Raw genomic sequence first — 12,857 nt, forward strand, 5'->3', positions numbered from 1 at the left:
TCTTCCGCCTTTGCGGATTTCATCAGGGGATGGACACCAAAGGCTATATATATATATATATATACCGGTATATATATATTTGTAGTTATTTTTGTCACAGTATGCACCCAGGCAGCTAGCTAATTTCAGTGGCATGCCAATACACCAGGAGTAGCCAATTCTAGTCCTCAAGGGCCACCAACATGTCAGGATTTCAGGACACCCCTGCTTCAGCACAGGGTGCAGTCGTTGACTGAGCCACATGTACTGAAGCAGGGATATCCTCAACTTTGTATGTGTTAAAATACCACTCGAGTGTAGGTAGGTAAATCGCAGTTAATACAATTGGCCTCAGACAACTAGTCATACCAGAAAAAGAAAGCCAGAATGGCGCACTGAGTGACTATTGATTTTTATTCAAACCCTTAGGGTATAACATATATGTAAAAATACAGTAAGTGGCTAAAACCACTATTAATAAACACAACATACAATAAAGTAAAGCTAACGACTGGACATTGACTAAACTTAAACTAACAATAGTGCTTTAACACATGCAGTAGGGGAACGGAGAGCTCCAGGTGTCAGCTACATGCAGTAACAGGAGGGTCCGGGCCCAATTTTCTCACTTGCACAGCGGGGACACCCTCGCTCTCACGGACGCTAACCGGAAAATCTGCAGATCCACGGAGCAGCCTCATGTGACCGCTACGCGTTTCGCACGTAGTGCTTCGTCAGGAGAACACGCGATGGCGCTGCCCGTCTGATGCCAATTGTATTAACTGCGATTTACCTACCTACACTTGTGAGTGGTAATTTAACCTTTATCTCCAGCCGTACCATTTATTATTGAATTACCGTACACTATGGGGCATGCGCTTGCTTTTTGTTTGACATATTTTCTTGGAATTGATTATTTCTTCAACTAGCAGCTGAGACTCCAGGGATTTATACGCTCCATCTGTCCTAAATCCTTTTTAAACACCTCTCGGAAGTTACATTTCATGGAGTTTTATTTTGTTTATATGTTTTGGTATTTGTGAATCTTTTAGCGCTGATCATATATATACAAATTGAATTAAAAAAAAATATATATATATATATATATATATATATTATATATACACACACACACACACACACACACACACACACACACACACACTTTTTTGAAGGGCTTGGAAGTTTGTTTTTTAAATTAATGGTTTGAAAAAAATAAACCAAACCAAAAAAAAAAAAAAAAGGGTATTTTCATTCATTTTTTGTAACCCTATGAATTTTGACAAAAAACAAAACTGTTTTACAACAAAAACACCAGTGACCGTGAGACAGCCCCGGGAGAGGGGAGACGGTGAGAGGAGACAGCCCCCGGAGCGGGGGGACCGTAAGAGGAGACAGCCCCAGGAGAGGGGAGACAGCCCCAGGAGAGGGGATACGGTGAGAGGGGAGACAGCCCCGGGAGAGGGGATACGGTGAGAGGGGAGACAGCCCCGGGAGAGGGGAGACAGCCCCGGGAGAGGGGAGACAGCCCCGGGAGAGGGGAGACAGCCCCGGGAGAGGGGAGACAGCCCCGGGAGAGGGGAGACAGCCCCGGGAGATACAGCAGCTTTGCCCTCCTTCAGCACTGATCTGCGCACGCGCGGCCTGGCCTCGTGCGCGCCTCCGCCCGTGTGTGTGTGAGTGAGTGAAGAGACTGTGAACGCGCGCAGAGAGAAAGAGCGACAAGTAACCGGCAAGCTCCGCAGACCCGAGGCAGCCATGTCGGGCCGGTCGGTCAGAGCCGAGACCAGAAGCCGGGCGAAAGATGACATCAAACGGGTTATGGCCGCCATCGAAAAAGTACGGAAATGGTAAGAAAAAAAACAAACAAAAGGCGGCGGGCAGCAGAATGGAGGTGTGTGTGTGTGGGGGGTGGACTTGAAACCGGCGCTGCCGAGGTCACCTGATCCCCTCAGTCCCAACGTTCTAACCCGTTGGCACAGGTGTATGTGTGTGGCGCGCGCGCCCCCCTTTTCCCGCGCTCTAGCCTAGACCGGCGCGAGGCAGCCCCCAGCGCGGGGCCGGACCCAGCAGCCATTTCGGCGGCGGCCGCCGGGAGGAGGAGGAGGATGTGAGGGGGCCGAGCTGAGCGCCTCTGTGCCGCTGCGGTGACTCGGGGCCTGGTCACTTCCCCCGCTGCCGCCGCCGCTCCTCCTCACACTGAGAGTGCGCTTATTTATATTATTATTATTGTTGTATAGTGAGGGGTGTTTTTTAAATTTAGCGCTTTGGCCCAGGCCGCTCCGTGTTGTCTCCTCCTCCTTGTCCTTTCTCTCTGATAAAGAAAGATGGGGCTGGAGGAAGGAGGAGGGAATGCTGCTGCTGCTGCTGCTGGGTGGCTGAGCTGAACACAGGGACCACTCATAAAGAAAAAGACCCTCCTTATTTTGTAGGGACCCCCCCCCCTCCCCAACGTGTTACATCATGTTACATCATCTAAACAACGGCAAATGTGGAGCAAAATAACTGCACCTTGTTATGCATCAAAGGAAAAAATCTCCTTTAAAGTGCAGCAATAGGATTTGTTTTAGTGCATACTGTACATGTGGTGTAGGTTCTTCTTTTTGTTGCTCCCATCTCTGTGCCACTTTTGCCCTGATAGATACCCCGTTATCTCAAAGGGGGGCGTCTATACAAAGCTGATGCAAAAATCATCGGGATTTATGAAATCGTACAAATCCTGTTAAATTTTGCAGCTCAGCCGTGAAGAGAACGTGTTTAATAAAGTGGTTTATAAAAGTAATGCGCCGGTTTTGGAAACAGTAGCACATTTTTATTTGATTAATGTAATATATATATATATATATATATTATTACATTAATTAGGCCTACATGATTTTTTTTCCTTCTTGCTCAGAGAATGTAGTAAATAATGCCCAGAATCTTAAAAGTTGATTTTTAATAGAATAGGGGATAAAACACATTAAAGGCAATGGAAACTTTTACTTTAATACATTTAGTGCTGCTTTTATAGACTTTTTTTTTATAAGTGATGTGGTCATTAAAAAAAATTAGCTGTTGTCATAATCCGGCTGCAAAATGGTGCAAGAACTGAATCAGATTTATTGAAGATGATAAAATAACTGAAACCAATACACTGTTAATGTATTTATGGGGCTTTTTTGTGCTTGTACCAATCCCAAATGCCTTTAAGAGGGCTATGTTTTTATTTACGTCGTCTTTGGTATATAAAAAAAACGGTTTGTTATTGGATATTTCGTTATCCCCCCCCCTAAGAAAATAGGCTTTAATAAATAGACTCCCAAATCTCTAGTAATTGGTTATCATCACATGTTCTTAACCCATTTCCTGCCTGATGAGTCTGTAACTTATTGCAAACCCTTTAATTGTTTGCCCTTATACCAGCAAAGGTATTAACAATGCAGTGTTTTTCTTAACCATTAATTAATAAAGGAAACCCATGTAGCTGAAAAATGTTTTTGTTCTCCTTCCTTCTACATGAGGCCACATCCACACTCACCGTGGCGTGCGCAGTGCAAACAAGATACGGCCCTCTATGGGGCCTGCCCCAGTCACTGCCTGCGCGCGCCTGCAGAAAGCGTGATGCACGACCACCTTTTGATCCACAAGAAATTTGTCTTTTGGAGCAGCGGGCTACGTCACGGCGGCGGTTCAGCCTATGAGGGTGAACCAGCCGTGTGACATCATGGCAGCGCCCCTGCCATGGCCCCCCCATCCCCCAGTTGCGACCTCCCGCGCGTGTGCACGGAGTGACTGGGGCCGTAGCCTAAGCATCAAATCCATGACTGATTTATCAGACCTCTAAAAATATTTACAAATTACTCCACGTGGTCATGCTACTTAAACATGTAGTCATATCCTAGTTGAAGGTGTTTCTATGTAGGTTGTGCTATTTCTTCTGAAGGATTTCTGTATGACTCTTCTAGTAGTAACCCCTTCCCTGCCAGCGGCGTCAGAATCTCATTGCTTTGCAGAGTTCCCTGGCAGTCAAGGTACCCTACAAAAAAATGTCCATCCCTTTTATCAAGAATGTCCATCCACTTGTAATTTTCAGTTTTCTTTTTCTCCCATAGGGAGTAATGGTGTTACTGTGTATTGATTAAGTCCATGTTACGTAATTTGTAGGAAGACATTTAAAACAATAAGAGGATGGGTGTATTTTAGCGCCTTGATTTCTTGTGGTCCTGTTGGAGGGATGCAGTTATCTGTGTGAATATCATCTAATTTGTTATAAACATGATTTATTCATATTAGTTAAAGCTCTATATATCAAGTGGAAAAAAGGAGTAGTTTGCATGTTGGCGTGGAATTGACACTGAGGGGTATTTAATATTGTGTCTTGGTATCAGTGTATTTAGCCTCATTCTCACCCCATATGTTCATAGGAGTTAGGGATACACATGATATTATATCCGAAAACACTGCCCCGTCTATAACTACTTTCCGTATCTCTGCCATAAGCAAATTTAAACACCAAACATTAATTACTAAAATCAAAAGATACTTGTACCGGTGCTCCTTGGTCGTGGTAAGACTTGCTGCCTGAAGAGCCCTTCTTTTCTATGCATTGTATCTCTGCCTAACATGTGCATCAGCTGTAGTAAGCGTGAATAACAAATTCCTACACATCAAAGATCTCTCTTATTTACTCTGATACAGGCTCCTCCTTGTAGGTCAGTGAAACTCTGTTTTAATAAGATATTTCTAAAGAGATGTGAAGGATGCAGAGCTGCATATGACTTGTGAACCTGCCTCTTGTCAATTATCCTCCCAACACTCACTGAGAGAGACAAGTGTTCTTAGGATATTGAGCGCTTCATTCTAGCCAGTAAATTGTTTGGGCTATGACCCGAAACATTACAGCACTGACATCCTAATGTGTGTGCACAGACTATAATAGCAGGCTTCATTTTCCGCTGTTTAAGTGCCTATAGCTAAACAGTAATTTTTGGTAATACCGGTTGCTTGATTGAAGGTATGACCATGAAGCTCTGAAGTGGCTATTGTTTGCGATCATGCTATTTAAGATTGGCCCGATATATCTCGTTCTACTAATCGCTGTATTTTGTAGCAACCATAAAATAAAAGTGCTCCGATGTTACAGCTTCTCTATCTTGTTTAACTGCTGCAGTGCGTTGCAGCTTCCTCTGACATGGAAGGACATTATGGGGTTTTCCATCATTTAAAATATGGTCAATGGCTATTCCATTTTGAGATTAAAAAGCTTTAATTCCACGTACATGAACCATTTTTCCAAACCTTACCAATCTCTATATACCTTAAATATACTTGACTGATGAAGCCCCCACTGAAGAAACTGTCAGGACTATGGTAAGGTATAGAAGAGCACCAGTAACTGAAATAGTTATTGTAAATCGAGGTGCTCTGAGGAATGACCATATTTAATTAGTCTCCGCTGACACATTGGTGAGACTTCTCCCATATAGTAGTAATCCGGCACACAATATTTTAGGTTTTAGATTAAGACAAAGTTCAAGTTCTTCTTTCTAGTTTGTTTCAAACCACTCTCAGAAAAGGGCTTTACAACTCATACTTTTGGGATATGCACATGCTATGTATATGATTATCCTGTGCTGTTTACTCAACTATGCAGGTATGACATTACATGGCAATTTATTGTAATGAAGCCTACCAATAAACATATATTTAAAAAAAAACAAAAAACAACTCCAAACATCACAACACCAAATATGACCCGGTATAAGATGTGGTAGCTTTTGTTGCAGACGCCTACCAAAGTAAAATACTACAGGATTGCAGTGTTTACAAAGAAGCCGTGATCAGGGGGCTGTTTAAGAATAACATTTTCTTAGCACCGGCAGTGGATGTTGTTGTGTATAGAAATTTACAGGCAAATTCACACCCTGCTCCAAAGAGCTCCCAACCCAATTTTTGTTGCCAGAGGCAAGGGGAGAGGTTAGGTGATTTCCTAGGAGTTTTCACAGGGCTTCTCTATGGTACAGTACGGCTGCGTCCATGTTATGGCAGACCGCGCGTCCTCACGCTGAGCGAACAGATTGCCTTAAGGCAGTGTTCGTGTCTATGTGGCGTGCGGGAACGTTCCCGCGGGAGGGGGCGCACGTTGCACAAGAAATCAGTTGAAACTGATTTCTGGCGCGACAGGCCAGTCATGTCAGCGGTTCGCACAATGAGGGCGAACCAGCTCTGTAATGTCACTGGAGCACCCCTCGACACGCCCACGGGCGGCGCGCGTACCATGGCCAGGGAAAGCACCCGCTTTCCCTCAGCCTCCGCGCGCCTCCGCACGGCTGAAATTACCATGGACGCAGCCTATGAGTGCAGCTACTAAGCAGCGGAGTTCACCTGGTACATTCTCCGTTTGCACAGATCTGTATAAAAGCAAATAGGTCAGTGATAACTGCATGTAGCATAAAAAGCTTATCAAAATCACCAAAACGACATTTTCATGTGTATAAAGTGTCACTGATTGCATTGCTGGCTCATGAAAATGTCCCAGCTGAGACTTTAGTAGGTACATGACCTGGATAAAAGAGAGAAAGGAAACGAAATGGAAATGTGTAAAAAGAAAAAGTTCCTCGGTAATAAGTGAAAGAGTTCCTAGAAGCAAAATACTAATTTAGCTGTAACTCTGCTGATCTTCCAAGTGATTGGCAGGGCAGCCATCGTATGTTGTCCTCCATTTTTAAATACTGGAGTCTTGTGCTAAAGCATTTTAAACAACTGATTTTGTTTTTCCAATTGAGAATTGTTAAATGTAACTTTTTTATTTTATGGGCACTCTGTGCATATGTGTGCATATATCTCTTTGTTCTTTATCATCCCAGGTTTAGCTGTTCAAATAGTTTTATGTAACAGGCTACACCTTTCCAGGTATGCCTATAAAGCGAGGAGGCCAAAGGCAGCACAGTCGGTGTGATCTTTTACATGTCTATGCTGTAAACCTGAAATCCCAAGAGGCTTCAGAAATATTAACTTTCCCTTTTTTCTGATACTTATCTGTGAAATCCGCTAGCAATTCTTAGTTTCAGGGGGAAAACATTTTTGTGAAGTAGCTGTTGTGCAGCCTCTTAAAGAAAGACACCATTGTGAATTTGCTCAGAAACTCCTATTAACTCGTTCAAATATAAACCCCAAATAGTCCCTTAAGCTGTACTTTGTTGTATATTCCATTTAATTTGTAGTTGTGATCTTTGGAAATATGCTTTGAAAAGCTTTTTTTGTGTGTGCAAAAATGAGCTATATGACCCGTCAGTACTGGGTGTAATATAAAATAGGTGTAATCCTGACAAATAGCAATTCGCTTCCGATAACCCTAACCCATTTAGTTAATATGCCAAAAATGTTTATGCCTGTAAGGAAACCTATGATATATTCTGTAAGTGTTGTACAGCTTTGTAGCTATTACACCTTGTAGTAATATGCTCTATTCCTAACGGATTGTTTTTCCTTATTCTGTAATATTTTGCTTTTTATTGTAGGTTACAATGCTGTTTTATTCCAAACAGCTGACATGTTTACATGACACCAAGAAGTGCCTCTTCTCCCCCCCCCCCCTCATCCCAAAACAAAAAAAAACCTTTCACTGTAAAATCCCAAAAGAATAATACTAATATCTAGAAAGGGCACCACCATCGTTACAATCACTTAATTTAATATCACATCACGTTTCGAACTGGGACTCTGGGAGAAAGCAACAAGCTGCTGCGAAGCACCACCAAGCGTAATGAAAAGAGAGAGGGTGACTTACATGAAAAAACTCCAATGCATGTTAAAAACGGAGGTAAAACAATTCCACGGGCATGTTGCACGCTGAGCGCTTTATCTGATAAAGGTTTTAAAGGTGGAATTGTTTTACCTCCGTTTTTAACATGCATTGGAGTTTTTTCATGTAAGTCACCCTCTCTCTTTTCATGACGCTTGGTGGTGCTTCGCAGCATCTTGTTGCTTTCTCCCAGTGTTGCAGGTTTTTTTTGCGGATTTGCACGCCAGATGAACCCTGCAAGTGACTGAAGATATTTATTTATTCGTTCAAAGAATCCTCAATACAGCAGCACGTCAGTCTCTTTTTGAGTATTTACTCATTATAATGGGCTAAGTTTGCAGACTATTGGAGTTTTGGAGGAAATCTTGTATGTCATTTTCTGTGCCTGGCTACTGTATATTCTCATAGAGGAAAAGTAGTAGGCGTCATCCTCATTTAATAACTAGCTCAAAAATGTATATGTGGTTTATGGACACTTTGCAAGGGTACATCTGCTTATAATAAGAGATCAACACAAGGGAAGAAACATAACCTACTTTTTGTGTGTTTTTTGCAACCTTTTGAGCCCCAGGTCCCTTTTTCAAGGCGTTCTATACATTTCGAACAATGACTATTTATTTGTTTTTTCTTTAGATTTTAATTTGACTGCAGTGAGTTGTTTTTTTCCCATTTTGCTTATTTTTATAATTTTGCTTACTAATTTGTGAGTTTCTTCAGTATTCCTCCTTTGTTTATTTTGCTGCCTAGTTTACATTTGAACAAATTCTAGGTAAAAATAAATAAAGCCCTAAATACAGCTGTGTTTCCCAAACATACATTATGTTATCTGTTCATAAAAACTACCAATGCCCAGAGAGTGTGCGGGTACAAATATTAGGAATGGATTGAGGTGTCTAGGATTGTTTTTTCTTTGCCTTTTTGTCTGAAAGATACATACATTCTAGAAGGGCAATAGTGAGCGGTAATTTATATTACCGTGACAAAGTATAGATGTCTGTAAAGCCTTAAAAAAGGGTCCAGGTGCACAGTGCTATTATACAGACCAGGGTAAAGGAGGGGGGAGAAAGGGATTGGGATGGAGGGAACCCTCGCTACTGCCCGTGACTCAGATGCTACGACCAGGGGAGATAGGCAACAACAAACAAGGAGAGAAAGAACCCCTATATTGGGAGCACTCAGCGGCTAATGATACTGATGTGAGAGTATATTATAAAACCTATTAAAGACACAATGTATTGTAGTGTAATGTGTGATGAATTGGGGTAAAAACAACTTTAATGGGAGAAATCCTCAAATAAAATAAATGTCCTTAATGAATGATCAATCCTAAATAAGCGGCGAATTAAAATATGATAAAGGTAGGGTGAGCCAATATAAAGTTATATAAAGGGAATATAAAGTTCTAGGCTATCTAGGTATCCTCCAATGTGGTAGGTAAGTATGTGCCAGGTAATAAAGGTAATTAAAGTACAATTGTAACATAACCATATATAATGTCACAAGTTGGGCTGCTGTAATCCAGTGCTGCGAGTCCAACAAGTTGGCAGGTATATAGTCACTGCCAAGGTGTTTCTGACAACGACTTTTAACAGTGCTATTAACAGAGAAAAAGTGTGGCGCTCAACACTAATGCAGTGAATGATTTAAATAAATCTTTTAAAGTGATTAAAAGTGCATTAATTATAAAACACACATATATCATAAGTATCTAAAATATAACAAACGTGATAATTGTGACAAATCACTAGAAAATATGTGAATATATGAACCCCAGTGTCAGTTATAGGTAGGTTCAGAGAAAAGTATGGTAAATATACTCCTCCACTCAGAACCCTGGAACATGATCCATTTCAAATATCCTCCACAATCAGCGTCCCAAAAATCAGGGGAGCGGGGGACGTATCACCAACGGAGAAAGCGAACAAACCCGACATAGACCAGTATTGCAGAACACAGTAATCCTTCAGTCAATCAATAACCTCCAATGGTTATACTCGCGAATGGCAGGAAAATCAGGGGCATAGCCCAATCTGTGGCAAGCGTGGGTGGTGATAGACTCGGCACAGCAGAACTCAAGAGAAAAAGAAGGGAGACCCAAAATAGTGCAGATGGTACTATAAAAAAGTTTATAAGAGAACAAACCCCCCTTATGAATGCATGCTTACATAAGGGCAGTAACTAAGATCAATGTATGAAATTAGAGGTGGCGACGTGGTTCCCGGGAGCCGGGTGAGTGGTGTTGCGAATGATACAAGACACAAGAATGATAACGAGATATTTAGTATATTTGAGTCCTAAAAACTTTAACCTGCGGTGTCGGAGAGACCTGCAAAGAAATGTCACACATTCTTATCTAGTGCTGATTACATGGAACTAAGCATAGTCTTCCAACTGTGCTCAATTACTAAATACATTGGGACGAGTACACTGTGTAAATCAATGTCATTTTAATTTCCAGGGAAAAGAAATGGGTAACTGTTGGAGATACTTCCCTGAGGATCTACAAATGGGTACCTGTTACAGAGCCTAAGGTGGATGATGTAAGTGCAGGCTCAGGTTTATTTCAATCTCTCTTGTAACAGCAGGTTCTGCTGTGAGACTTCAAGCCCAGTCTGATTTCTTGTTAACCCCTTCCAAGGCCCGAGTTGCCTACAACGCATTGCTGCGGCAGGAGTACAGCAGATTGCTGTATTATCGTGCTCTGTATTGATATATGTTAATGTAGAGGATCATCTCCAAATGCTGTGTATCCTAGTATGATATATGATGTTTCCTTTGTGGCCAGTGGTCACATCTGTATTTCATTGTACAGTACACATGTTTGCAGGTTAAAAAGGCTAAACATTTCACTGACACATCCTGAAATATTGACCTGGTGGGGTAGACCTGGGTGACCTTCATGAAAAGGTCTCAACCTGTAATCCATTAGCTGAGGATGGGTCTGCAGAGCAATAAGTTTAAGTCCTGTCTGGTAGCAAAGGATTGAAAAGCTTTATTCCTTTGAGCTATGGCAGAGGAAGCCAGAGCAAATGTTACACATTCCCCTCCATAAATCTATGTTGATTTTAATATGAATAACGGGTTGCTCTTTTGCAAACGCAAGACACTATTACCTTGTCATGGATACAGCCTTCTATTCTAAAATATTACCGAGTTGTTTACGTTCAAAAGTGTTATATAAGCAGCCAGATTGATTGATTAACCCTAACCCTTATGAGTAGAAAGCTTCTGCTGTTTGTAAATTAAGGACAAGCTAAATATTGTTCATACTTCTAATATCACAACAGTTTCTGCTAGCTGCTGTAAAAATCAGGAACCAAGCGCAATCCTGCTCTGGATTCTTGTCAATGTGGACTGATGTCAATATCGGAGTATATTGTATCTGCTCTGAAAATAGGTATTTAATAGACGTTATTAAAAAATAAACCCATTTATTGCTGATTTCAGTCCTTCTAAAACAGGATTATTTTTTTTTAAATGCAGGCGGTATCAACCTGGTCATTTACTTTTGTACATTTCTTTTCCTTCAGATTGATTTTAAAGTGACAGATGAGAACTCTGGACTTCTGAGGCGGCCCAAACCCAGTGGAAAAGTCAGATTCTGCCTTTTCCTATCATCGTTTATTAAGCTGTTAAGGAATGGGGTTGATTTAAATGTACTAACAAACAAGCATGCCTTTTCAATCTTTCCTCTAACACGAGTTAGGCAGCAGGAGTCTGGTCCTAATTTATCGTTTTGATTGTAATGTAAGCTCAAGAAGCAGGGAGAATGTTTCACCATCCTTAGCACTGCCAATTCCTTGTCCAGTGAGAACTTCTTTTCTCTTTTTAAAATGCACATGGCACGTGTATTAGAAAAATATAACTGCATATGCACTCAAATGACTTCCAGACTCTGCATATATCACATTATATATGCTTCAAACATAAAAAGATCACAGAGCCAAAAGAAAATGTAGATACTTCAAAATATTTAATTTACAGCACTTTACACATAATTGAGCATGGCAACCAGTGCGTTTCTGTTATTGATCTACAGCTGATATATGGATAGTAGTTAAAAGGGCAAAAAGATTTAAAACGTTGGCGCCTCAAAAGGAACTTTCTAGTGTATAAAGCCGTATTAAACTGTATACTTTCAGACATTCAAAGACTCCTGTTGAATGCTGTGTAACCCAACCTGTAGTCAATTGAGAAACCCCTGTGAGTAATGGGAGCGGTCTGCTACAACATTGTTATTGTGCATTAGAAGGTCCACAGTAATATAGAGAGAGGGAGGCACGGTGTAACATCGCTGAGCTTTGAAGTGGGCTATCCTGATTTGAATGCAGTGTCGGCTCTGACCGTGCACAGTCACGTTATCTAGCTGTGCCTTGGGCGCAAGAGAACCAGTCCTTCGCTACGTACAAGCTCCCTTCCTGGCTACTTGATCCAGATCTCACCTGTGGCAGCAGGACTATTATACCGGGAGTGCTCCTAAAGCCTGGAAACTCTGAAATATGATGTACACTTTAGTGCTGTAAAGGAACAAATGATATTGATATAAGATCCACATTTCACATGGTAATACTATTCAGAAGAGGAGATACTCGACATGATTGTATCGTTCATTTACATGAGAATACTCCCCTCCACCCGGCCCCTAAACGAGCGTTTCACTTGTAAATAATTGATTTAGTTACCATTGTTTAATATAAGGTGACAGTTTGTTGGCGTTCCCGTAATCTTGGCTTCGTTGTTTTAGATTATTTTCGAACTGGTTCCTGAGCTTACATTGGTCTCTGACGAGCCCCATGGATTTAGCAAAATGTCCCTTCTGGGATCTCTGACCACTTTTTAAGGCAATAATTATTTAGATGCAAATAATGCTACCCTATGTCATTCTGATCTGTCTGTATGCACTTGTTTGTCGCCTATGGAACAATATTAAAAGACCAGTTTGGTTCCATTAAAGAGCTGGTTGGACCAGTCTTTAAACTCTTTACTGGATTAAAGATGTGCAAGACATCGCTTTGCAGTTTGTGGCAGGTCCTTAAAATGACCCATTGTTTTATTAAGGACCTGCAACAAACTGCAGCGCAATGTCTTGCAG

At 41.4% G+C, this 12,857-nt stretch overlaps 1 protein-coding gene across 2 annotated transcripts in view; it reads left to right on the forward strand.

The window, feature by feature from the left end:
- The first annotated feature begins 1,635 nt into the window (after positions 1-1,635).
- BCL7A (BAF chromatin remodeling complex subunit BCL7A) overlaps positions 1,636-12,857 on the forward strand; it is a 37,057-nt gene continuing 25,835 nt past the window's right edge. The window contains exons 1-3 of one of the 2 annotated variants that reach the window (XM_075568242.1): positions 1,637-1,829; positions 10,224-10,305; positions 11,296-11,358. In XM_075568242.1, the coding sequence (XP_075424357.1) occupies positions 1,738-1,829; positions 10,224-10,305; positions 11,296-11,358 (237 nt within the window). In that variant the 5' untranslated portion in view covers positions 1,637-1,737. Of the gene's footprint in view, positions 1,830-10,223; positions 10,306-11,295; positions 11,359-12,857 lie in introns of both variants that reach the window. The other variant, XM_075568243.1, reaches the window with a different exon arrangement.

The sequence above is a fragment of the Ascaphus truei genome, chromosome 13 (genome assembly GCF_040206685.1).
Source record: "Ascaphus truei isolate aAscTru1 chromosome 13, aAscTru1.hap1, whole genome shotgun sequence".
Taxonomy (NCBI): domain Eukaryota; kingdom Metazoa; phylum Chordata; class Amphibia; order Anura; family Ascaphidae; genus Ascaphus; species Ascaphus truei.